The 23,357-nt window shown below is 44.8% G+C and overlaps 1 protein-coding gene across 1 annotated transcript; it reads left to right on the top strand.

The window, feature by feature from the left end:
- The first annotated feature begins 417 nt into the window (after positions 1 to 417).
- LOC138364277 (leukocyte elastase inhibitor-like) lies at positions 418 to 12,567 on the top strand. The gene is made up of 6 exons (XM_069323825.1): positions 418 to 571; positions 5,402 to 5,737; positions 8,547 to 8,685; positions 9,512 to 9,755; positions 11,253 to 11,488; positions 11,794 to 12,567. Exons 2-6 carry the CDS (start codon positions 5,406 to 5,408, stop codon positions 12,136 to 12,138), a joined length of 1,296 nt encoding a protein of 431 aa, XP_069179926.1. The 5' UTR covers positions 418 to 571; positions 5,402 to 5,405; the 3' UTR covers positions 12,139 to 12,567.
- Positions 12,568 to 23,357: the final 10,790 nt, after the last annotated feature.

The raw sequence follows: 23,357 nt of genomic DNA, 5'->3' as shown, positions 1-23,357 counted from the left end.
AAAAAAAACTCTCCGGTTTTCCCACCGGCGGAAATTTTTCCTAAAACGGGTTACATATTTCCCTCTGGTCATCGTTCACTCTCCGGAGTGTATCGTTCACTCTGCGTCCTCAGCATCTTCCCATAGATGCACTTCAGCGCGTTCACGGCCACTGTTGGCTGAGACTCGTTTGACACGTGTGGCAGATAGACAGCATGTTGTCCCGATCAGAGCCCTGGCCCTCACCACTACAACCACACCACAACTATTACCAGACTACAACAGCGCTGCATGTGTGTGTGTCCCCTGCCAGAAGACACACAGAACTGGAAGATGAAATGTATCATCCTGCGTCACTGGTCCAGAGCCGAGGCGCCACAGGATGCTAGAGGGAGGGAAAAAGGAACAGTGAGTGAAGGCGGACAGTCGGCAGGCGAGCGGGGCGGGTATATATGCTGGCCCTGAGTACCACCACACACAGTCACCAGCGTCCTCACCCACCACCGGTGCTTCTCCCGTCACTGTTGACCATCATACAGCTCCAGTGACACTGTCCTCATCTCTTCCAGCAGCCATTAACCGGTTCCTCCAGGTTGGTTGGTCTTTGCTGTGTGGCTTTGATAAGGAAACAGTTCAAGGGGGCTGCATGGGTAACAGCTTCCCTGACTTTGCGCCCTGGAGAGACCGCCCCAGACCGACAACCAGAGCGCAACTCCATATTCTCTTGAGACTGATGGATGACCGCTACTACTAGTTCAAGTGTGGTGTTGATTCACGGAGTGGTGGTGTCATCACCAAGTGAGCTCATCACCTGCTCATCACCAGCAGCATCATTTGTTGATTACTCCCGCCTTGACACCAGACACCTGTGGCCGGTCATGGCCTCATGTCACTTGTGTCATAAGTTCACAGCACTAAAGGATGTGTTGTGACACTCTAACCAGATGGTGTCTGGTGTCAACCTCACACTAGAATGTGTCATATTACCTCGCCTCACGCGACTTGTGTCATAAACTATCGACATTGGAGGACTGTGTCATAATCTCACGAAACTTGAAGTTGTGTGGTGTCAAACTCCCGAAACAAGTCGTGACAGTAGTGCTCTGTCATACTGTAACGGGGGGTGGGGGGAAATAGCTCTAACTTGTCCATTATTCCACCCCCCAGTTAACTAACGAGGCCGGGGGAAACAGCTCTCTCTAGTCCGTTATACCGTCCCCAGTTAGCTAACTATTCTAGAGCACCTCCAGAATTCCTAAGGCAACCTCTCTCGTTCAACACCTTGTAACCTAGGTATTTGACTACCTAGGTGCTAAGACTACAAGGCGCCGTAACTTGATCAACTACCCGAAACTCTAGAGAGAACTCTAGAATACATTTCACTGCCACAAACGTATAAGAGGAAACGAAAGGAAAGAAATGAATAGTGAAGTAATTAGTGAGGGTTTGGGGTGAGAGAGGTGGGAGGGGCGAGGAGGGTCATTAGTTGAAAGTGAGAGTTTAGAGAGGGGTGGAGGGAGAGGTGTAGATAGGTAGAAGTAGAAGAGTAGATAGTAGTAGAAGAGTAGATAGTAGAAGACGAAATGCTGCCACCATCCATTCATGATCATTACATACAAGACAAGGAATGGAACTTGTCTGTATCACAAAATTCTCAAAAGATGTTCTCAAGACATTATTAGTATGTCCCATCTTTCCTGTACTCAGTAAAATCAGGGAACCAATAATCCCAGAGGCTTTCTCACCTCAACTCAACTCTAGGGGACACAAAGGCAATTTAAATAATAAATTCAATTATATTTCACATACTAAGTATCATAATTTAAGCAATGTTCAAGATCTATATATGTAAAGTGAGTCATCCTCCAAGAATCTGAGAACACTACAACTGACTGCCCCTGATCATCACACAACACTTGTAAAACACGACAAGTCACCTTAATGTTCAACTCACCAAGTGCCTGCCTATAGCTGGATTGAGAGGGGGGGGGAGAGAGTCTGCAGCTGTCAGGCAGCTTCACCCCCATCCGACCGACAGCCTGTCTCGGCTGTTGTCCTCCTGCTCTGCTGCCTGGTCTTCTGTCTTGTTAATCCTCTCGAATCGATAGCTCTCCGAGTATATATTGGGGAACCTAGTAGTTAACTCCGCCCACAAGTAGATAGCCTCCGGCTCTCTACCAAGCCACTCCTTAAATGTCGGCATGTTTGAAGGCTACCAGGCTCCAATTATAAGATTAGTAGAAGTAAGGTGAAATTCGCATGATCTGACCTCAGGTCACTTGGGGTCATTAACTATTAGAGGTGTGAAACTCAGGCCGACCAAGCTGGCGCCTTCTCAAATTCCTGTCTGTGACTCATGTACTCTATGTATTAAATACAACTAAACCAAACACTTTTACAGTGTTTCAATACGTTCGTCACATTAGAGTGTTGTGTCATAACCTCACGACACTGGAGGATGTTTAGTGGCAGTCTCACGATACTTGGGTGTTGTGTCATAACGTTAAATGTTGTTGTGTCAAGTTTGATCACGACACTGAACAGCTGTGTCATAAGCTTATGCCCGCCTACCTATTGGCTGGATAAGGTGTGTGTTGGTGTCATAAGCAACAACAACAACAACAACAGAAGTGCGTGGTGTCAGACGCTCATGAGACTAGAGATTAATTAGCCGGTGAGCGTTAACAACTGTGGTTTGTGACTGACACAGAGGAAGCTTCAGGTAGTTTACTTCACTTATTAGGCAACCCATACCCACCCCCGTAGGCGGTAGTTGGCACCATGCCCACCCAGTGGGGGGTAGTTGGCACTATGCCCACCCTGTGGGCGGTAGTGGGCACCATACCCACCCCGTGGGCGGTAGTGGACACCATACCCATCATGTGGGTGGTAGTGGACCCCATACCCATCCTGTGGGCGGTAGTGGGCACCATACCCACCCCGTGGGCGGTAGTGGACCCGATACCCATCCTGTGGCGGTAGTGGACCCCATACCTATCCTGTGGGCGGTAGTGGGCACCATACCCATCCTGTGGGCGGTAGTGGACCCCATACCCATCCTGTGGGCGGTAGTGGGCACCATACCCATCCTGTGGGCGGTAGTAGACCCTATACCCATCCTGTGGGCGGTAGTGGGCACCATACCCATCCTGTGAGCGGTAGTGGGCACCATACCCATCCTGTGGCGGTAATGGGCACCAAACCCATCCTGTGGGCAGTAGTGTACCCCATACACATCATGTGGGCGGTGGTGGGCACCATACCCATCATGTGGGCGGTAGTGGACCCCATACCCATCCTGTGACGGTAGTGGGCACCATACCCATCCTGTGGGCGGTAGTGGACCCCATACACATCATGTGGGCGGTAGTGGGCACCATACCCATCATGTGGGCGGTAGTGGGCAACATACCCATCATGTGAGCGCTAGTGGAAACCATACCCATCCTGTGAGCGGTAGTTGACCCCATACCCATCCTGTGGGCAGTAGTGGACCCCATACCCATCATGTGGGCGGTAGTGGACACCATACCCATCATGTGGGTGGTAGTGGACCCCATACCCACCCCGTGGGCGGTAGTGGGCACCATACCCACCCCGTGGGCGGTAGTGGACCCCATACCCATCCTGTGGCGGTAGTGGACCCCATACCCATCCTGTGGGCGGTAGTGGACACCATACCCATCCTGTGGGCGGTAGTGGACCCCATACCCATCCTGTGGGCGGTAGTAGGCACCATACCCATCCTGTGGGCGGTAGTGGACCCCATACCCATCCTGTGGGCGGTAGTGGGCACCATACCCATCCTGTGAGCGGTAGTGGGCACCATACCCATCCTGTGACTGTAGTGGGCACCAAACCCATCCTGTGGGCGGTAGTGGACCCCATACACATCATGTGGGCGGTAGTGGACCCCATACCCATCCTGTGGGCGGTAGTGGACCCCATACCCATCCTGTGGGCGGTAGTAGGCAGCATACCCATCCTGTGGGCGGTAGTGAGCACCATACCCATCATGTGGGCGGTAGTGGACCCCAGACCCATCCTGTGGCGGTAGTTGGCACCATACCCATCCTGTGGGCGGTAGTGGACCCCATACACATCATGTGGGCGGTAGTGGGCACCATACCCATCCTGTGGCTGTAGTGGGTACCAAACCCATCCTGTGGGAGGTAGTGGACCCCATACACATCATGTGGGCGGTAGTGGGCACCATACCCATCATGTGGGCGGTAGTGGGCAACATACCCATCCTGTGAGCGGTAGTTGACCCCATACCCATCCTGCGGGCGGTATTGGGCACCCTACCCATCCTGTGGGCAGTAGTGGGCACCATACCCATTCTGTGGGCGGTAGTGGGCACCATACCCATCCTGTGGGCGGTAGTGGGCACCATACCCATCCTGTGGGTGGTAGTGGGCACCATACCCATCCTGTGGGGGGTAGTGGGCATCATACCCCATTCACTCTCCCTCTCGTTCCCTCTACCTCTCTCCATCACTCCAGTTCTCTCTGCCTCTGTCACTCTAAATCTCTCTGGTTCTCTCCCTCTCTCACGTCTCTACCTCCTGTTCCCCCTCCCTCTACCTCTCTCATTCCATCCCATTCCTCTCCTAATGGGCAAAAGATGCTCGAGTAATATTCAGTCAACGTTATTGATGTTGAATCAATGGTATGGACGTTGATTCTTTAGGATAACAGCTGTTAACTCTGTTTAACACTCTATGGACAGTCAAACCCTCATTTTATATTTCACAGGACTTGCTGGTGGACGCATAGGAGCCGATCCTTCTTCATTAAGGAGAGGTCGACCCCAACCGTCCTACGGCTTTGACTGTAAAATCACAAATCAGGATGTAATGTTATGTGAGAGGCTAGCCCTAAGCGTCTGGCTTCCCTTCTCTGACAGACAGACATCCTAATTAATAGATACAGATAATCGGCTCAGAAACGGAATCCCAAAGTTGGTTTAGTGAAACAAGTTCAGCCTTGATGAGCCAGTTACATGGCCACGTCAACAGTCACAGGTTAATTAGTTTATTATGATCCCCATTAATCATATCTGGCGGGTGAGTGACAGAAAGGTTTCAGTTTCACATGAAGGGTTCAAGAGATTTAAGCAGTCACCGTGGTGTAGTGGTTTAGACCCTCTCCTGGCGTTTCGCGAGACCTTTGTTTCTAGGTTCGTGTCCTGGCCGGAGAGGATTTACTGGGCGCCAATCCTTAACTGTAGTCTCTGTTTAACCCAACAGTAAAATGGGTACCTGGTTGTTAAACGATTTGGCGGGTCGTATTCCAGGGAACATTGGATGAAGGACTTGCCCGAAACGCTACGCGTACTAGTGGCTGTACAAGAATGTATAAGAACTCTTGTATATAAAAATAATTAAAAATATAAAATAAAAATCTTGTCTTCCGGCAGAAATATGAGGTGGGAAGCTGTGGCGGGAGTTACCATGGCGACGGTTGTCGTGGCAACGGTGGCCAGCGTCGTCCCACAATGCCTCTCCGACAGTGGCAACTCCAGAGGCGTCAACACTGACCTCTCCGGCATCAACGACTTCAGCTTTGATCTCTACAGACAACTTTCCCGCAACACCCCGGCCGAGAACCTCTTTTTCTCGCCCTATAGCATTTGGACAGCGCTCACCCTGATCTACTTCGGGACGGCGGGAAGCACCAAGACCCAACTGGAAGCCGCGCTCAGGGTTACGGACAAGGCGTCAACACTGCGGTTGTGGCGCGCACTTGACGTAATGTGAGTACCGACTCTATCACCTCACTACATTATTATCATACACGATTTCTTCAAGCACATTACAATATTCACTTACACCAATAGTATTCCCAGACACAAAGATGCTTATAAACACTGATGATGAGTTCCCCAGCAACGCACATGCTACATGGCTGACCAGACCACACACTAGAAGGTGAAGGGACGACGACGTTTCGGTCTGTCCTGGACCATTCTCAAGTCGATTGTGATGAGGAAATAGATGCAGGCAATAAATAAACTAGAGAGAAGTGAGGAGCAAAGTGTAGTAGAGGAGATAGTAGTAGGAATAAGAAATGCAGAGAGCCTATTGGCCTATACGAGGCTGCTCCTATTATAACCACCGAATAAGGAGATAGTAATAGGAATAAGAAGAGAATAGGAAGGGAACGTAAAGCAAACAAAGAATAGAAAAGAGAGAAGAGAGAAAGAAAAGGAAAGAGAAAGAAAGAATTCGTCTTGTCCTCTCCAATACTTTGGCGAAACTGGCCGTACACTGAATTACAGACTTAAAGAACACAAGAGAAGTGTTAAGTCTGCAGACACTAACAATGCTCTCTTCGGTCATGTGAGGGATTCCAATCATCCTATTGATTGGTCTTCCTCTAAAATAATTTTTGGAGGAAGACCAATCAATTTTTTTTTTTTATTTTTTTAGACCAATTTATTTTTATTTAATTATTACTATCCTATTACTATTACTGCAGAAGGCCAATAGGCCTTCTGCAGTTCTTATTCCTACTACTATCTCCTCTACTACACTTTGCTCCTCACCTCTCTCTAGCCTATTTATTGCCTGCATCTTCTTCCTCATCACAATCGACTTGAGAATGGTCCAGGACGGACCGAAACGTCGTCGTCCCTTTACCTTCTAGTGTGTGGTCTGGTCAACTTACTTTAGCCACGTTATTGTGACTCATCGGCTGCATGCTACGTGACTCCTGCAGTGCAGTAGGCTACAGCCTCAGCTCACACGCGAGGGACTCGAATTCAATTCTCTGGCAGGACACAAGCACCTGGTCACGTTTCCTTTCACCTGATGCACCTGTTCACCAAGCAATTAATTGGTACCAAGCAAGTTAAGAAAATTGCTGTGGGTTAGAACCCTGGGAGGTTGTAGCCCCCATTAGGTGACTGATGAAAGAGTATGATTCGTTCATCATATTCTTATTTGTCCACGATCACCATCACTAGCACCAACACCATCACTAGCACCAACACCATCACTAGTATCATCACCATTAGTAGCATCATCACCATCACTAGCACCAACACCATCACTAGCATCATCACCATCACTAGCACCAACACCATCACTAGCACCAACACCATCACTAGTATCATCACCATTACTAGCATCATCACCATTACTAGCACCAACACCATCACTAGCATCATCACCATCACTAGCACCAACACCATCACTAGCACCAACACCATCACTAGTATCATCACCATTAGTAGCATCATCACCATCACTAGCACCAACACCATCACTAGCACCAACACCATCACTAGAACCAACACCATCACTAGCACCAACACCATCACTAGCACCAACACCATCACTAGCACCAACACCATCACTAGCATCATCACCATCACTAGCACCAACACCATCACTAGCATCATCACCATCACTAGCACCAACACCATCACTAGCACCAACACCCTCACTAGAACCAACACCATCACTAGCACCAACACCATCACTAGCACCAACACCATCACTAGAACCAACACCATCACTAGCACTAACACCATTACTAGCATCAACACCATCACTGGCATCAACACCATCATTAGCATCATCACTATCACTAGCACCATCATTACTACTCCCACCATCACTAGCATCATCACCATCACTAGCACCATCATTACTACTCCCACCATCACTAGCACCAACACCATCACTAGTTTCATCACCATTCCTAGCATCATCACCATCACTAACACGAACACCATCACTAGCATCAACACCATCACTGGCATCAACACCATCACTAGCATCATCACCATCACTAGCACCAACACCATCACTAGCATCATCACCATCACTAGCACCAACACCATCACTAGCATCATCACCATCACTAGCACCATCATTACTATTCCCACCATCACTAGCACCAACACCATCACTAGCACCAACACCATCACTAGCACCAACACCATCACTAGCACCAACACCATCACTAGCACCAACACCATCACTAGCACCAACACCATCACTAGCATCATCACCATCACTAACACTAACACCATCACTGGCATCAACACCATCACTGGCATCAATACCATCACTGGCATCAATACCATCACTACCACCAACACCATCACTAGCATCATCACCATCACTAACACTAACACCATCACTGGCATCAACACCATCACTGGCATCAATACCATCACTACCACCAACACCAACACTAGCATCATCACCATCACTAGCACCATCATTACTACTCCCACCATCACCACTACTGCCACCATTATCACTACTATTTCCACCATCACCACTACCACCACCATCTCCACTACCACCACTACTACTGCAACCATCACAACTACCACTACCACCACCACCACTTCTGCTAACTTCACTACTACTACTCCCACCATCACCACTTCCACCACCACCACTACTGCTACCATCACCACTACTGCCACCATTACCACTACTATTCCCACCATCACCACTACCACCACCATCACCACTACCACCACCACTAATGCTACCACCAATACTGCTACCATCACCACTACAGCCAGGCTCTCCCCCACACAGGTACGCCCAGCGAGCCAGCAGCCAGCCCCAGTACACCTTCAACATCGCCAATCGTGCCTACTTTGACGACCTCCTTGACCTGCGACCTTGCATCTCCACCATCCTCCACAAGGAGCTCCAGAAGATCGACTTCTCAGACGTAAGAGATAAGGGTTTTTATTCATTATGTTCAAATGCCTTTTGTCATGTTTTTCTCTAATTTCTTGGCGGAAAATTGACCTGTTTAATTAATTTTGGTTAATTAGATTATTATGTGTCCGAACCGCCTTGCGATGTTGTGGGTCACTGAATGGCTTCAGGAACTGGACCCTTATGTTATGTAGGTTAAGACAGTTATATATGTTGCGAATAAGTTTCAATTTTAATTTGCCTCGAAGTTACAATTGCAACGGCAATTGATTAAGTTATAATTAAAGAAATCAAGTTGCAATTGCATTGATTAAGTTACAATTGTACAGAGTAAGTTACATTTTCAGTGATTAAGTTAGAATAGCCGTGAAAAATTATCAGTTATAGTGATTTAGTTTCAGTTGTGTTAAGGAAGGTACTATTGCAGTTATCAAGTTACAATTGTAGTGATTAAGTTTCAATTATTGCTAAGAAATTACAATTGTAGTTATTAAGTTAAAGTGACCAAGTTACAAGCGATCAGGTTAATTGCTTAACTTGGTTAAGCTATTACTAAAATGATCATGGTAGTAGTCGTGATCAAGTACGAAGAGGTGAGTAGTCAGTGAAGTGTACACAAGGCAATCACAGTTACACTATTGTCACTTCGTTGTGTATTTGACTGGAGCGTCTGGTAGAGGACCACCTCCACCTTCCCCAGAGTCGGGCGGGTTATCTACAAGACTTGGGTTGGCCATCCCCATGTGAGGGGATGTTTTGGCTCATCAGTTGTGAAAAGTTTTCATTGTTGCCCATTTATCAAGATAATTATTAACGAGCAATTTGTTCATCACCAGCTTTACGGTTCTTCGGCCACCATCAACGAGTTCGTGTCCACCACCACCAAAGGCCTCATTCCGAATCTGGTGAGCCCTGATGACATGGTGGACGCCATCATGATGCTTATCAACGCCGCCTACTTCAAGGGCACCTGGAGGTACCAGTTCAAACCCTCGCACACACAACCCAGGCAGTTCTTTGTCTCCCCCGGCCACTCTGTCGACGTGGCCATGATGAGGATCAAGACAAAGCTCAGGCTAGGTAAGGTTACATCACCAGGTGAAGCTCGGCCAGTGTCCTTGTATTATCGTCATTATTATTAAGACATTTGATGGAGTCCCAGAAACACTGCAGGGTCGGAGGACCAGCGTGTAAATACGACGGAGGCATTGTAATGAAGTGAAGGGAGTAACTAGATTAAATACGGGTTATGGGATCTGATTCTAGTTGACTACACTTCAGTTACCATAAGCCTTGCACTGGCCTGTTTCTTAGTATAGGGAGAGTGAGAGACCTTCACTTCCAGATCTTAAGTGAGGCCGGCCTACTACGGTAACCACACTCCTGATAGTTACATTAGAATGGGAGTGATAGAGTCTTGATAACCAGAGAAAAGAGGGAGAGAGGCGGACTATATTCATTCTAAGGGGAGGAAAGATGAGATGTTTTACCCACTTAAGGTGTAGGAAAGGAGAATACAGCTACTGCTTATTAATTTATAGACATATCGGGTGTCTGATATCTTAATTCTTTACCCATTAATGATAACATTTACTCAGTTCTTCAGTAAATGCTTTGACTTTCTTACATCAAGTCTGTGTAATAATTTCGAGGTGGATAAAAGTGTGCATTTGACATATTTATGTCCCCCTTGATCAACCAACATTTCAACACAATATTTTAATGCATTACTGGTCTGGCGCTCCTAACTAATTTCCAGAATATATATAAATTTACTGGACTTCATCTAACTTTCCAAAGATACTAACATTAGTTCAGTCGCCGATAGAAAACTGTGTTGCTACACAATTGATCTACCGCTGACATATTCCGGACATTTTGGTACACAATACTACGCTTACACTCACCAAAGATCTTCTACCATGGACGCTACATGAGTCTTCCCTCCCAAATAGGGTCAGAGACCACTGTGCTTGGCTGTCCTGCAGCACCTCTGAGAGAGGCTTCCTCCCTGGAGTCTGGATCCGTATCTGAATATGGATCGGAAGTTATTCCTCTCTCAAGTGCTCCAGTATTTCAGATACTGGAAATGGAGAACTGGAGCACCTGAGAGAGACAGAGAATTCCATAGATATTCGAGCCACATTCAAATATTAATCCCAAATATAGAGAGCTAGTGCCCCTTTCAATTAGCCTGAGGTTTCTTTCCTATCGGTCATGTCAAAGCAGTTACCAACTGCATCCTCTCTATGTGACCCAACACAATCATGGGATTAGTAGGTCGTACTGTAATTAAAACCTTCATTAATGGCATTATACGAGCACTGATCAATTTTGACAAAACATTCTGCATTATTCCTGTCCACCAGATTTTATTTCGTGTCTTTTTTCTTGCATAGGGCCTCCAGTGCCTGCTTCTTTTCGCCCTTGACAACGTTCATAACAGGACATTATCACAAACTATTATGTAATAAGTGTATACAAATTTGACGCTGGTTCACACAAATACCAACTCACTAAAATCAAACTACAACCTCTATAAGATTGTACATGATAGCTCTTCCTCCACACTATCAGCCCACTCAGAGGAGCTGGCAGCCCAAGTTCTGGAAGTACCCTACGCCGGAGACGCCATTTCCATGTTGTTGTTACTGCCGGACGTCGAGGGAGAGGAAGGGTTCCGGCGCGTGGTGTCAGCGCTCACTTCCGGCACCCTGTTGAGAGCCACCCAGGAACGGGCCCATACTGACACGGTCGAACTTTTCCTGCCCAAGTTTAAGTTGGAACAGATGCTCGAGGATGATTTGAAGGAGGTAAGACATAAGCTAGTTCCAGCTTTACTGTGTAATTAACATGATCCAAACTTTAATAAATTTATTCCTAATGAAAAATATATAAAATTGCTCATTAAAATATATGTTTCTTGGGTCAGGCTTCAGATGAGCTGAGATACGATAGTAGCTTTCTAGACTGTGTTTAATCTGTTTAAGAGAGTGACAGTAGGGTGGAGATGATGGTGATGAGGACTATGATTTGGTTATAATTAAAAGATCAAGTGATTGATAAAAACAAAAACCAATACCATAATTAACACCCTTTGTGTCCCTTCCCTGACCAGGGCCTCAAGAACCTGGGCATCCGTGACCTGTTCAACGGTAGTTTAGCCGACCTGTCGCAGTTCTCAGTCAACAAGGAGCTCGTCGTCAGCAAGACTATCCACAAAGCTTTCGTCGAGGTGAATGAAGAAGGGACAGAGGCCGCAGCTTCGACGGCGGTGGTGGCCGTAGTCAGATCCGGCTTCAACAGGGCACATAGTTTCGTCTGTAACAGACCGTTCTTGTTCCTCATTCACGACAACCAAACTAAAAACGTTCTGTTCATGGGAGCCTACAAGAAGCCGCTGACAGGCTCCTACAGGAAGACGCAGACAGCCTACAGGAGAGGCAGTGGAAAAAATAAATAGTCATGAGGAACGACATGGGTTGAGAATATTGAAAGCGGTAGAAATGCATTTAGAGAATGTAACACATAATGAGAATCAACACGAGAAAGATAGATGAATGAAATGGAGACGTACAGAGACACAATACATGTCTTTACACAATACATGAAAGCCTCAAACAGAAATTAAACACAAAATGAAGACTGATACATAATATGCACAAAAAAAATCACCTTAACGTGATATAACAATGAGAAAATCAGTAAGACCCGTGTGTGCAAGTCCAAATCCTCCTCACAGCTCATACTGATGTTCTCACACATAAATGTACTAGAGTTGTATAGAATAAGGTGCCTCAGTACTGTATATATAAAGACATTATTTTATTTTAAATAAGCAAAATTTTATTTGTTTACTGTTATGAAGTTATAAATATATTTATAAAGTTAATTTGTCAATGATTTAACCAACAATAGTTGATAAGCAATATAAATTGGTAAATAAATAAATAATTATTGTTAAATATTTGTAATTACTGATATAAAATGCTGATTTTAAGAACTTTGAAAATGTGTGAGGTGCTCATACTCTGTTTTTAGCAAGTATAATGAATAAACAATCAGTATTATGAAAAGAAATACTTTAATACGAGATTACTACATCACAAGCATTGCAAAGGTGTTAGATTATAATTCAACACTTCTAGTACGAGCATATAACACAAAATTTTAACTTTTAATAAGTTTATGGACATTTTACTAGGGTGAACTTTTGACACTACTAGTGTGAACTTATGACACTACTAATAGCGTGAGCTTATGGCACCACACTCCTAGTGTAGGCTTATGACACTACGTCTAGTGTGAGCTTATGACACTGCACTTTTAGTGTGAGCTTATGACACTACAATCCTTGCATGTGCCTATGATATTACTCTACTAGTGTCAACTTATGACACTACACTCCTAGTATAAGCTAATGACACTACACTCTCACTGAGTGTATCCCACCGATGCCACCATTTGCAATACTTGAAGAATGTAGGTAAGGAATTGGAAGGGAAATTCAAATGGAGAATGTGAGTAGGAAGAAATAGGTGTGAGAAAATTGTCGGGATTGATTAAAGAGGTGAACTACTTGGGACTTGTACTGTATTAGATTAAAAATTAATGTATGCAAAATTTATACAACTAAAATCCCTAGATTGGGTCGTAAAGCCAAGCTTTTTATGTCTTAATGGCAAACTGTGGGCTGTTAGGGGCAGGTGGAGGTTACTAAGGGTGAATGGAGAAGTTGCAGATGAAGTGTCACAATAACGTGGCTAAAATATGTTGACCAAACCACACACTAGAAAATGAAGGGACGACGACGTTTCGGTCCGTCCAGGACCATTCTCAAGTTGATTGAAGATCCACAATCCACCTGCAGACAATTCGACACATCAGCTCTTATTGTTAATACAAGGATAAGATTTAATAACTCAGTTCTATAACTGAAAACTGGTTCTGTTTAAATCAAGGATCAAAACATGTACACAGTCCAGCCTAGAACTCTAACTATAATAGCCAATATTCACATACTAATAAACACAAAAAATTATTAGATTTAGATAAAAAATCAATTTTAGAGGTTTATCTAAACCTCTAAATTTATTTAGAGGTTTAGATAAATGAGTGTCTAGATAACTTGAAAAGCTTCAGTGACTGAAAGATAAATAAAAATTTACTGAAATATGGGGCGTCGCCCCGCTCTGTGATGATAAACATACTTATTGGATACATTAAGGTTATACAAGCATGCAATTGACCAATCAACGCACTACAATAACACTCAATACTTATGGTTATCCAATCTGCGTGCCGGTGCCTGTCTGACATATTTGTCAGACAGGTTGTATAATTTCTCTTGGAGATAATAGGCACTCTATTTTTTATAATAAAATAGCAGCTTTGCTGTTCAATATGTTCTTAGTTGCATTGCAGTAGGATAAGATTAGGTGTGATGGAGGCTGCGTCACATGGTGTGCTCCACTCTACACTCTTATTTAGATAAAGTACTAGGAATTTTTCCTTATAGATATTGTCCAGGTACTCCCCCAGTTCTAGAGAGTAATAACTGTGATAATGATAAGTTAGTGTGGTGTCCTTTACTGAAAATGTTCGCAAAGTATCGTGTCACGTGTTCACTGCTTGTAAACATTCGCATTCTGCCCTTGGGCGTTGGTGGGCGCTAGAAGTCCGAGTTCGCTCCGTGAGCGAGGTAGCCTTCAATACACATTGATTGATTATTTGTATTGTATAGACATATGATTGAGATAAGATTTGATTATAATATAACTAGATATAAGATTTATAGATTAATGGTAGTTCTGGATAGTACTATTGATTCTTATTAAGGATTTGATTTAATCCTTACCGGAAATTGATTGATGTTCCAACAACTTTTTAATTAAGATATTCTTCTCGAAGCTTCTAGATCCTTGCAAAAGCATGCACTAAGTCACGTAGGCACCATGGGCCCTATGGCGTACAAAATCATAGTGGCATTGTAATGAAGGATCCAGATGTAGGATATAATTATTTTGTAGTGATTCTGATATGATTTTTATATGATATAGAAATAATACCTTTTTTAGATAATGATATTATTATAGTGGGTAAAACTTCCCACAATAGGAATATATGTTAAATATGAACTGAAGAAACTAGTTGCTTACATGAAAGATCAATACTTAAACTGATCAGTGATCAGTACTGACTCACAATATTCATTGAATTTCTGAAACAAATAGGGGTTGTGACGTGAAACAGTATCGCAGCTATACTGGGCATGTGTAATGTGGCTCTCACGTATTATCAAATAAAAAAGTTCTGTCTTGCCCCATGCAGTGTGAAAGTTGCACCGGGTAGAAAGAATAATCAAATAAAAACTAACAAAATTAACTATAATATTAAATATTAACGAACATGAAAAAATTATATCTAAAAGCGTGTTTGATTTTAGATAATGAGGGCCACATGGCCCTCATACAAGAAAACAATTGACGAGGTGTGTGAGGTCAGGAATATCCATACTCTTACTGGTGATGTCACATCCTCTGTCACCGAGGCCTGGAAGTTGAGGCCGGCAGCGTAACTGCTAGTTGGCCACAGGGAAGGAGCATGATGGTGGACACCAGCAGGTGCACCAGACTTTGGCCTAGGGCTGGGTGGAGAGTGACTGGTAGGGTATCCCAGACATACGTCTGGGTCTGGTGTCGTATAGGTGGTATGTAGAGTGAGGTACATGAAGGTGAGTAGGAAGAGGCAGTTTCCTCTGCTATGCGGAGAATTACGTGACGGTGTGAACTTCCATGAATCATTGAACATTAATTTTCCATCATCATTATATTCTGGGCATCCAGAAATGTTGTATACTAACCTATTTATACAAATATAAAATGTCATAATTATTTTGACTGCCTGAATCACTGCGCTTCAATACAAGACATTAAATTAATATTATAAAATTATGACTCATACTGAAAACTAAATACATACAACCACTTAAATTAATCCAAAGATTAATTCACAGTTCACTAATCCACACACTTGAAAATGAGGGGACGAAAACGTTTCGGTCCGTCCTGGACCATTCTCAAGTCGATTTGAGAATGGTCCAGGACGGACCAAAACATGGTCGTCCCTTCATTTTCTAGTGTGTGGATTGGTCAACATACTTCAGCCACGTTATTGTGACTCATCGCCTGCATTAATTCACAGTGAATAATAGTTATTCTTATTGTTTAAAGACATTCAAGAATATCTTCCGTGGGAAAGAAATTCATAAATAATTAACCTACACACCTCACAGTGAGTGATGAAGACGAGGAAGCATGTGTGTGAGGAGAGATGAGTTTGAGCGGTGTGAGGGAGGTATGAGGTAGTGAGGAAGGGAATGGAGGAGTGTAGAGGTTAACTCACCCGCAGTACATAGAAGACATTTTCCACGGGACGGGACGCTTGATACATGTGACTTTAAATATTATTTAGAATTTAATTATAAGAATAATTTAATTGTAAGAATTTCATGAAATAATGATGTGATTTTGGTAAACGCAGAATATGCATGGCTAGTCTCTGTAACCTCTCCACCACCGGTCACAGGATGGGTATGGTGTCTCTGTAACTCTCCACCACTATTCACTGAATGGGTATGGTGTGCCTTGTAACCTGTTCACCATCGGTCACAGGACTGTGTGACTCTGTAATCTCTCCACCACCGGTCACAGGATTGTGTGGCTCTGTAACCTCTCCACCACCGGTCAACACTAGGAGAGAGGCAGGAATGTGTCAAGATGGGCGACGTCAAAGGTATGTGATTCACTGAGGGTTCTATCTAGGGACAAGTGAACCAGAATGCACAGAAAGCAAGACTTACTATCATCTTGAAAATCTGGACATTGAACAAGGAGGTGCACGGCAGCAGTAGGGATGACACGCCAGAGGCAAATTTTTGTTTTTGGGGCAATTTGCCACTGGCGTGTCGGGTTTCCTTATAAATTTCCCATTTGTCTCTGGCGTGTCGGGTTTCTTGATACACTTACCGCTTTGTCACACTCGTTTAAGGCCAAAATAATTTCAGAGATATTAGAAGTTTGTTAAGAGTTCTTATTGGGATAAATCAAAATTTTTCACAGTTCGGTTTTATGAAAATATATCAGAGTTCATATAATTATAGAAGTGTATTTGCGAGTTTATGACCAAAATTTGAAGAGACCATTTGAAGACCGATTTTCTTCAGAGTCCATTTTAGACCAAATTTCAAAGACCATATAAGACCAAAATTTAACAGGAATTATTTAAGACCCAAATATTGTCAGAGACCATTTTAGACCAAATAATTTCATAAGACCGAAATGAGACAGATTATTTTAGACCCAAATATTGTCAGAGTCCACTTCGAGATCAAAACCTGTCAAGAATTCAATAAAAGACCAAAGTTAGTCAGCACTTCGAGATCAAAACCTGTCAAGAGTTCAATAAAAGACCAAAATTAGTCAGAGTCCAGTTCATGACCGAAAATTAGGCAAGGTCTGTTTTGAAGACCGAAATTTGACAGCGACCATTTTCAGACAAAAGAAAGATACTAGTTTAAGCCCAAAATTTAACAGAGTCCATTTTAAGACCAAAATTCGTCAGAGTCCACTTTGAGACCAAAATATTTCAGAGTTTTACATACACCTGAGTTCTTAAAGAGTTCTTATGGAGGAAATTCAAATATTGTCAGAGTCCGTTTGAAGACCGAAAAATTAACTGGGTTCACCTTGAGCCTGAAAATATTTAGAGACCATTTTCAGACCAATTTTCATCAGAGTCCAGTATAAGACCCAAATTTGTCAGAGACCGCATTTTTGCTACTAATATCCCAATTTAACCCAATTTTAAACAGTCAAATTTCAGATGAAGTAAATCAAATCCAGTGACACGTTATCAACAGCAAGTATATCAGATTTCTATCTATGCCGCTCTCAAGTATAACTAGACTCCTCTCTGTTGTCACTTCGAGCTGATACATGAACTAACTGAACAATATGGGTGCACACTTAGGACTCAAATTGCATTTAAAACACTTGCAGCAATCTGCAATTAAATAACAATGTTAACAAAACAAGGCGAGTTCATAAGACAAATCTCTGGACAAAACTCCAAGTTACTTTAACACTCGTCTCCAAAGACGATAATCAAAACAATAGTATAAAAATTTACAGTAATTGATCTCAATGATTAATTACGTTAATTGTACTGTCAACTGGACAGTAAACAACAAAGTACTTTACGTTAATCACTAACTAGTATGTCAGACTATCAAACAAATCCAAACTGTAATTAGCTAGGAGTTGCGTGGTGACCGCCAGCCAGGTCGGACGTTCCTGAGGTCTCTCCGCTTCTGGCTAGTGTTTACGTTGGGTGATCGCTTGTTTGCCCTGCTGGTGGTGGTTTGCCACTGACAGGGTGACGTTTGCTTAGCCATGGGGACGTCTCGCCCTCCAATGACGAGGACGCTGTCAGCTGGTCTGGCGTTTACGGTGCCGGTGGACCATCCATTGGTTGGTGTCGCCCTGGTGGACGTGCTGCATGTGGAGCTGTCGGACCTGGTGGGCATCCAGCTGCTTCAGGGCCACCGTGCTGTAGTCAAGTTCCGCCTCCAGGCAGCCTTTCAGGCGTTTCTCGAGCGGTGTGAGGGGCGTGTTTACCCTCTCCCTGATACTGCTGGCTCCGTTAAGGTAGTGAATCTCAGTGTCACCTTGACGTCTGTGACGGTGCATGGTGCCCCCTTCGAATTTCAGGACGACTTTATAACCTCCTGTTTCGAACGGTTTGGGGCTGTGTTAAGTGTTCGATGGAATAAGGTCGTTGCCGGGCACTGTGTTGGTATGCTTGACGGCTCCCGCACCCTGACGATGTCGCTGAAGTGTAGTGTACCGTCGTCGATGTCCGTGTTGGGTTACACACTCCGCTGCTTGTACCGGGGTCAACCGCGCACCTGTTATCGGTGTGGTCACGAAGGTCATCTGGCTGCGGCGTGCGACGTGGGAGCAACTGGTCGGGTGCATGTTCTTCGTGCGGAGGATTTTCCGCCCCTGTTGCGTTCGGACGGAGTGGGTGCTGTGCCTGAGGCCCCTGACTGCCTGTCTGCTGCTCCGCCTGTTGAGGCGAGTTCTCTGGCCCGTGCGACACGTCAGGTGACTGCTGTGGCCCCTGGGGTTGTTGAGCCGGTGTGTGAGGGTGACGGGGCGTCGCCTGCGCTGCGTGTAGTGCAGGGTGTCCCGGTGGAGGTTCATGTCCCACCACCGCCTGTGGATGTGGTAACGGTTCCTGGGGACGCGGGTTCTGCTGTTTTGGAGGGGGTGCTTCGGCAAGGTGAGGTGCCTGCCGTGCCTGTGTGTGTTAACGACTGTAGTTCTGCTCTTTCCATTCCTTTGCAGAAGCGTGCACGTCGGTGTTCTGAGGCTGTTTCCCTGGATGATGTAGACAGTGTGGGTGATGTGGCCTCTGTGGACTCTTCGGACGGTGCGGGGTTGGCCTGTGTGGATGTAACGATGGTGGCCGTGCCTGCGGAGGGGCCTGCTGGGCGTGGTCTGGTGCGGCCTGTCTCGAAGCGTTCGTGGCGGGCTCGGAGTGTGTCTCCCCTTCGTGGTGTGCCTTGGGAGGAGGTGGGGGAGTATGGTGCTCAGCTGGCGTCCCCCGCCGTGGATGATGGTGCTGTGCGGGGCTCCGAAGTTGCTACCTGTGTCCCCCTTCCTGTGTCACCTGCTGTTGGATCCCCGCAGTGGGTGGTTGTCCCTGATGATCGGGACCTCGTCGTGATGTTGCGGAAAGATGTGCGCCGGGGGGCCTCAGCTCCTGTGCCCTGTGGTGGGGTCGCTGCCGCGCCTGCATCCCCTGCTGTTTCCCCTCCTTCATTGCCCCGGTCTGGTGGTTACCTAGTCCCGTCTGCTGGGGTCGTGCCCTGTGAGGGTCCGGAGTTGGGCCCTTATTGGGATGCCCGGGTGCTTCCGATCCCATGGTGCTCGTCCACTAGCTGGGTATCGTCTGAGAAGGTGTTTGTTTATAGGGTGCCGGATAGAATGTCTCAGCCGAGGGTACTGCCTGATGGCCGGCTGCCCGCCGACCTGTGGGTGATTTGGGAAGCGTACTGCTTGCGCTTTCCGATACGCAAGTTTCCGGAGAAGTATTAGTTCCCATCTTGCGCACATGGCTATGCCGTGCCTGGATCAGCTGCCGCCGTGACCACGCCTCCCCGCCCCCCGCTGCGAGGAGTCTCCCTCTAACGTTCGCCTCTGTTTTCTTCGCCACTCCTCTCTCTACGGCCCATCACATATAACGCTTTTGACTTTCTTCTCCTCCTCACCATCAACGCGTCTCCTTACATCTGTCCTGCTGCAGTCATCGGGAGGGTTACCCCTTCATGCAAACTGCACCTATTCTCAAGAAGAAGTAATTAGCTAGCCATAATTACTCAGTCACTTGAATCATCATGCATTCAGTAAAGTAATTACATTAATTACTGTTAAACCGACAGATAATCGAGAACGAATTACATTAACACAATGCCGTCACTCTCGACAGCTTGCCAATCCAAACTATGTTAAATCAGCTTGATGATATTAACTACACTTAATTAACTTAAGTAATTAATTACTGTCAAATGGACAAATAATTAATTCAGAACAAATTATATTAACTAAACACTGCCAGGCGATGAGTCACAATAACGTGGCTGAAGTAGTTTGACCAGACCACACACTAGCAGGTGAAGGGACGACAACGTTTCGGTCCGTCCTGGACCATTCTCAAGTCGATTGTGATGAGGGAGGTGATACAGGCAATAAAAAGTCAAGAGAGAGGTGAGCTGATAGTATATTCATCACTGTTGAGAGGGAAGGTATACACATCATCGTTGAGAGGGATTTTATACACATCACCGTTGAGCAGGATGGTGCACTCATCACCGTTGAGAAATGGTATACGCATCATCAAGCAGAATTAAGGAGCTCAATGCTAAGCTTGCAATTAGGATAGCCAGAGATCCCCATTACAATGATATTGTTAAGAAAAAATTGAGCTCTATGCTACTATCAGGGGGAAACAGGAGAAGCAAAAAATGGCATCACAGATCAGTCTGCTACCTCGAAGAGCTTCACCTGCTTGAGCAAGCTCGTGAGCTCCTGCCTGTAGAGAGATTACCTCCCTGGGAGGATGACTCATGTATGATTATCATCAATGAAATGGCAATGAAAAAATCCCACATGTTACCACAAGAAATGAGGCACAAGTATCTCGAGGAAATTTATAAAGAAGCCGGAGATGAACTAGATCAAATCTACACTGACGGGTCATCTAATCCTGTCAATGGCAGGGCTAGTGCAGCATACACGGTAATCAAGGATAATACTTTCCAAGGCAGAAATGAAGAAAAAGCGCGTATTGAGAACTATGCCTCTTCAACGCAAGCAGAGCTAACTGCCATTGTTATGGCGTTAAGGTTTCTTAACGGAACACTAATGGTGCAGTGATTTGCACTGATTCAAAAGCAGCACTGCAAAGCCTAAGTATAAATCGGGCAGAAAATCTTGCAATAGTAACTGAAATTAAGAGAGCTGTGAGAGTACTTACCAATGAGGGAAGAGTCATGAAGTTTCTGTGGATCCCCTCCCATGATGGAATATGTGGGAATGAACGAGTAGATGTGCTGTCTGCTGAAGGCGCTGAAGGAGACCATATTGAACACTTCATACCCAAGACTCTACCACAAATTAGAGGTATTGTCAGGCAACATCACCGTGACAAGGTAAATGAGGAAAGGAGGATAGAAGCACAAGCCAGTGAATCTGTACGATGGTACAACATGGTTGCAGCTGGCAATCCCAGTCATTATGGCCGAAGAGGAGGAGGACGAGGGAGAGAATCAGTAATAGCGAGAATCCGTCTTGGATACAAATATCCATGGAGATATGGAATGGAAACAACAGTTGATCAGCGAAGTTGTAGAATCTGTGGTGAGGGTGATGGACACCGCCTTGACCACTATCTACGTGAATGTGAACACCTGAGAGACATCAGAAGTATGTGTAGAATAAGACACCCCACATTGTTTGAGTTAGGAAAACACTATTTGTCAAATATTGATACTGTTCCTAAAAGATTCCCCCACTTTGCACCCGCATGATAACATAAGCTTTTAAGGGTTAATAGATGTTAACCTTCTTGTTTGAGGAGCTGTTCACTTGAGACAGTTAAGCAAGTTCCAGCTGTGTCTGGGTACAAGTGACAGGATGAACATCCCAGCGGGTTTTCTTCCTATTGGGGAGTGTTGTACATGCTGCTATGGCGGTATGTCCACTCAAAAGATGAGTGGCGCTGCCCAATAAACTCGCCTCTCGGGGCAAAAATTTAAAATTTAATTTAAATTGAGAGGGTTGGTATACATCACCGTTGAGAGGGATGGTATACTCATCGGGGAGTCCACTGGGAGCGGCAAATCCGCTCTAAATGGAAAGAGATGCACAGTTCAATAACCATGAGAGTGGGAAGTTGATCAGACATGTTGAGTGACGTCACGCGTTCGCTCGCACCCTCACTCTTCATTATTAAAACAGTTAACACTGAAAAGCATCACTGAAAGTACTCAGAGAATGGGTAACGATGTGTATCAGTGCTATACCGACGGCTCTGTAGAAGAAGGTGGACGATGTTCCGGATGTGCATGCAATATATTTGAACAATGTTCTTCTCTCGTACATACAGCAATGAACAGCGTCAATGACTGGGCAAGTACAACTCAAACCGAACTTGCAGGCCACTGCCAATTTTCTTGCAATGAACCTTGCCACTGAATTTATAAAAGACAAAGGCAGTGGACTTATATACTGTGACTCGCAGAGTGCACTACTGGCATTGAACGCACATAGTAGTGACACCCAGAAAACAGTCAGTGATATTCGAATGAATGTTTTAGCTGCTAAAGAAAACAGATTTGAAATTAAATTCCTATGGATACCATCACATGTTGGCATCTCAAGGCATGACACTGTTGATATGCTTGCAAAGACCACCTGTAGAAAACCAGTGGTAGAAATTGATATGGGTGTTTCATTAGCAGTGACAAAGAGAATACTTAAACAAATATCTAATAAAGATCTCACAGATCTAACAAATTCACAAAGACCGGAAAGGTGTAGCATTAAATATTATGATAGATATCGTGAGGAGACATTCACATATGGGACTAATAGAGCAAGAACCCGGCAATGTGATGTTATAGTGGCCAGAATACGCCTGGGATATAGACGTATCTGGCAGCTTTCTCAAAACCCAAATGTCCAGTACACAATGTGTCAACTTCGTGAAAGAGAAAACATGCACTCTCTTGAACATTATATTGTAGAATGTCCCATATTGACTGACTTTCGCCCTCCTGGGCTAAGGTATGCTGAACTGTGTAATTACTATATGAGTACTGGAACACTTGATGATGTATCGGACTTGTAAACAAGATTAACCATGTAATGTATCAATTTTACAATGTATGTATGTGTTGTAACTATATAACCTGAGCTTGTAAAAGCACCTTAATCACCTTCAGTGATTAAGTGCTTAATTGCACACTAGTTTCTTTATCAGCTATCTTACCCTGTCAGAGTAAAATGTATGTGAATGCATGTGTGTGTACATATGTATGTATATATGTATATGTAC

This window comes from Procambarus clarkii, chromosome 13, assembly GCF_040958095.1.
Source record: "Procambarus clarkii isolate CNS0578487 chromosome 13, FALCON_Pclarkii_2.0, whole genome shotgun sequence".
NCBI lineage: Eukaryota > Metazoa > Arthropoda > Malacostraca > Decapoda > Cambaridae > Procambarus > Procambarus clarkii.
This window is presented reverse-complemented; position numbering and strand designations above follow the sequence as displayed.

Excerpts from the sequence above, each read along its gene's own strand:
- LOC138364277 (XM_069323825.1), top strand. The coding sequence starts at position 5,406 with ATGAGGTGGGAAGCTGTGGCGGGAGTTACCATGGCGACGGTTGTCGTG. Across the intron at positions 5,738-8,546 it reads TGGCGCGCACTTGACGTAAT|GTACGCCCAGCGAGCCAGCA; the intron begins GTGAGTACCGAC and ends TCCCCCACACAG. Across the intron at positions 8,686-9,511 it reads AGAAGATCGACTTCTCAGAC|CTTTACGGTTCTTCGGCCAC; the intron begins GTAAGAGATAAG and ends GTTCATCACCAG.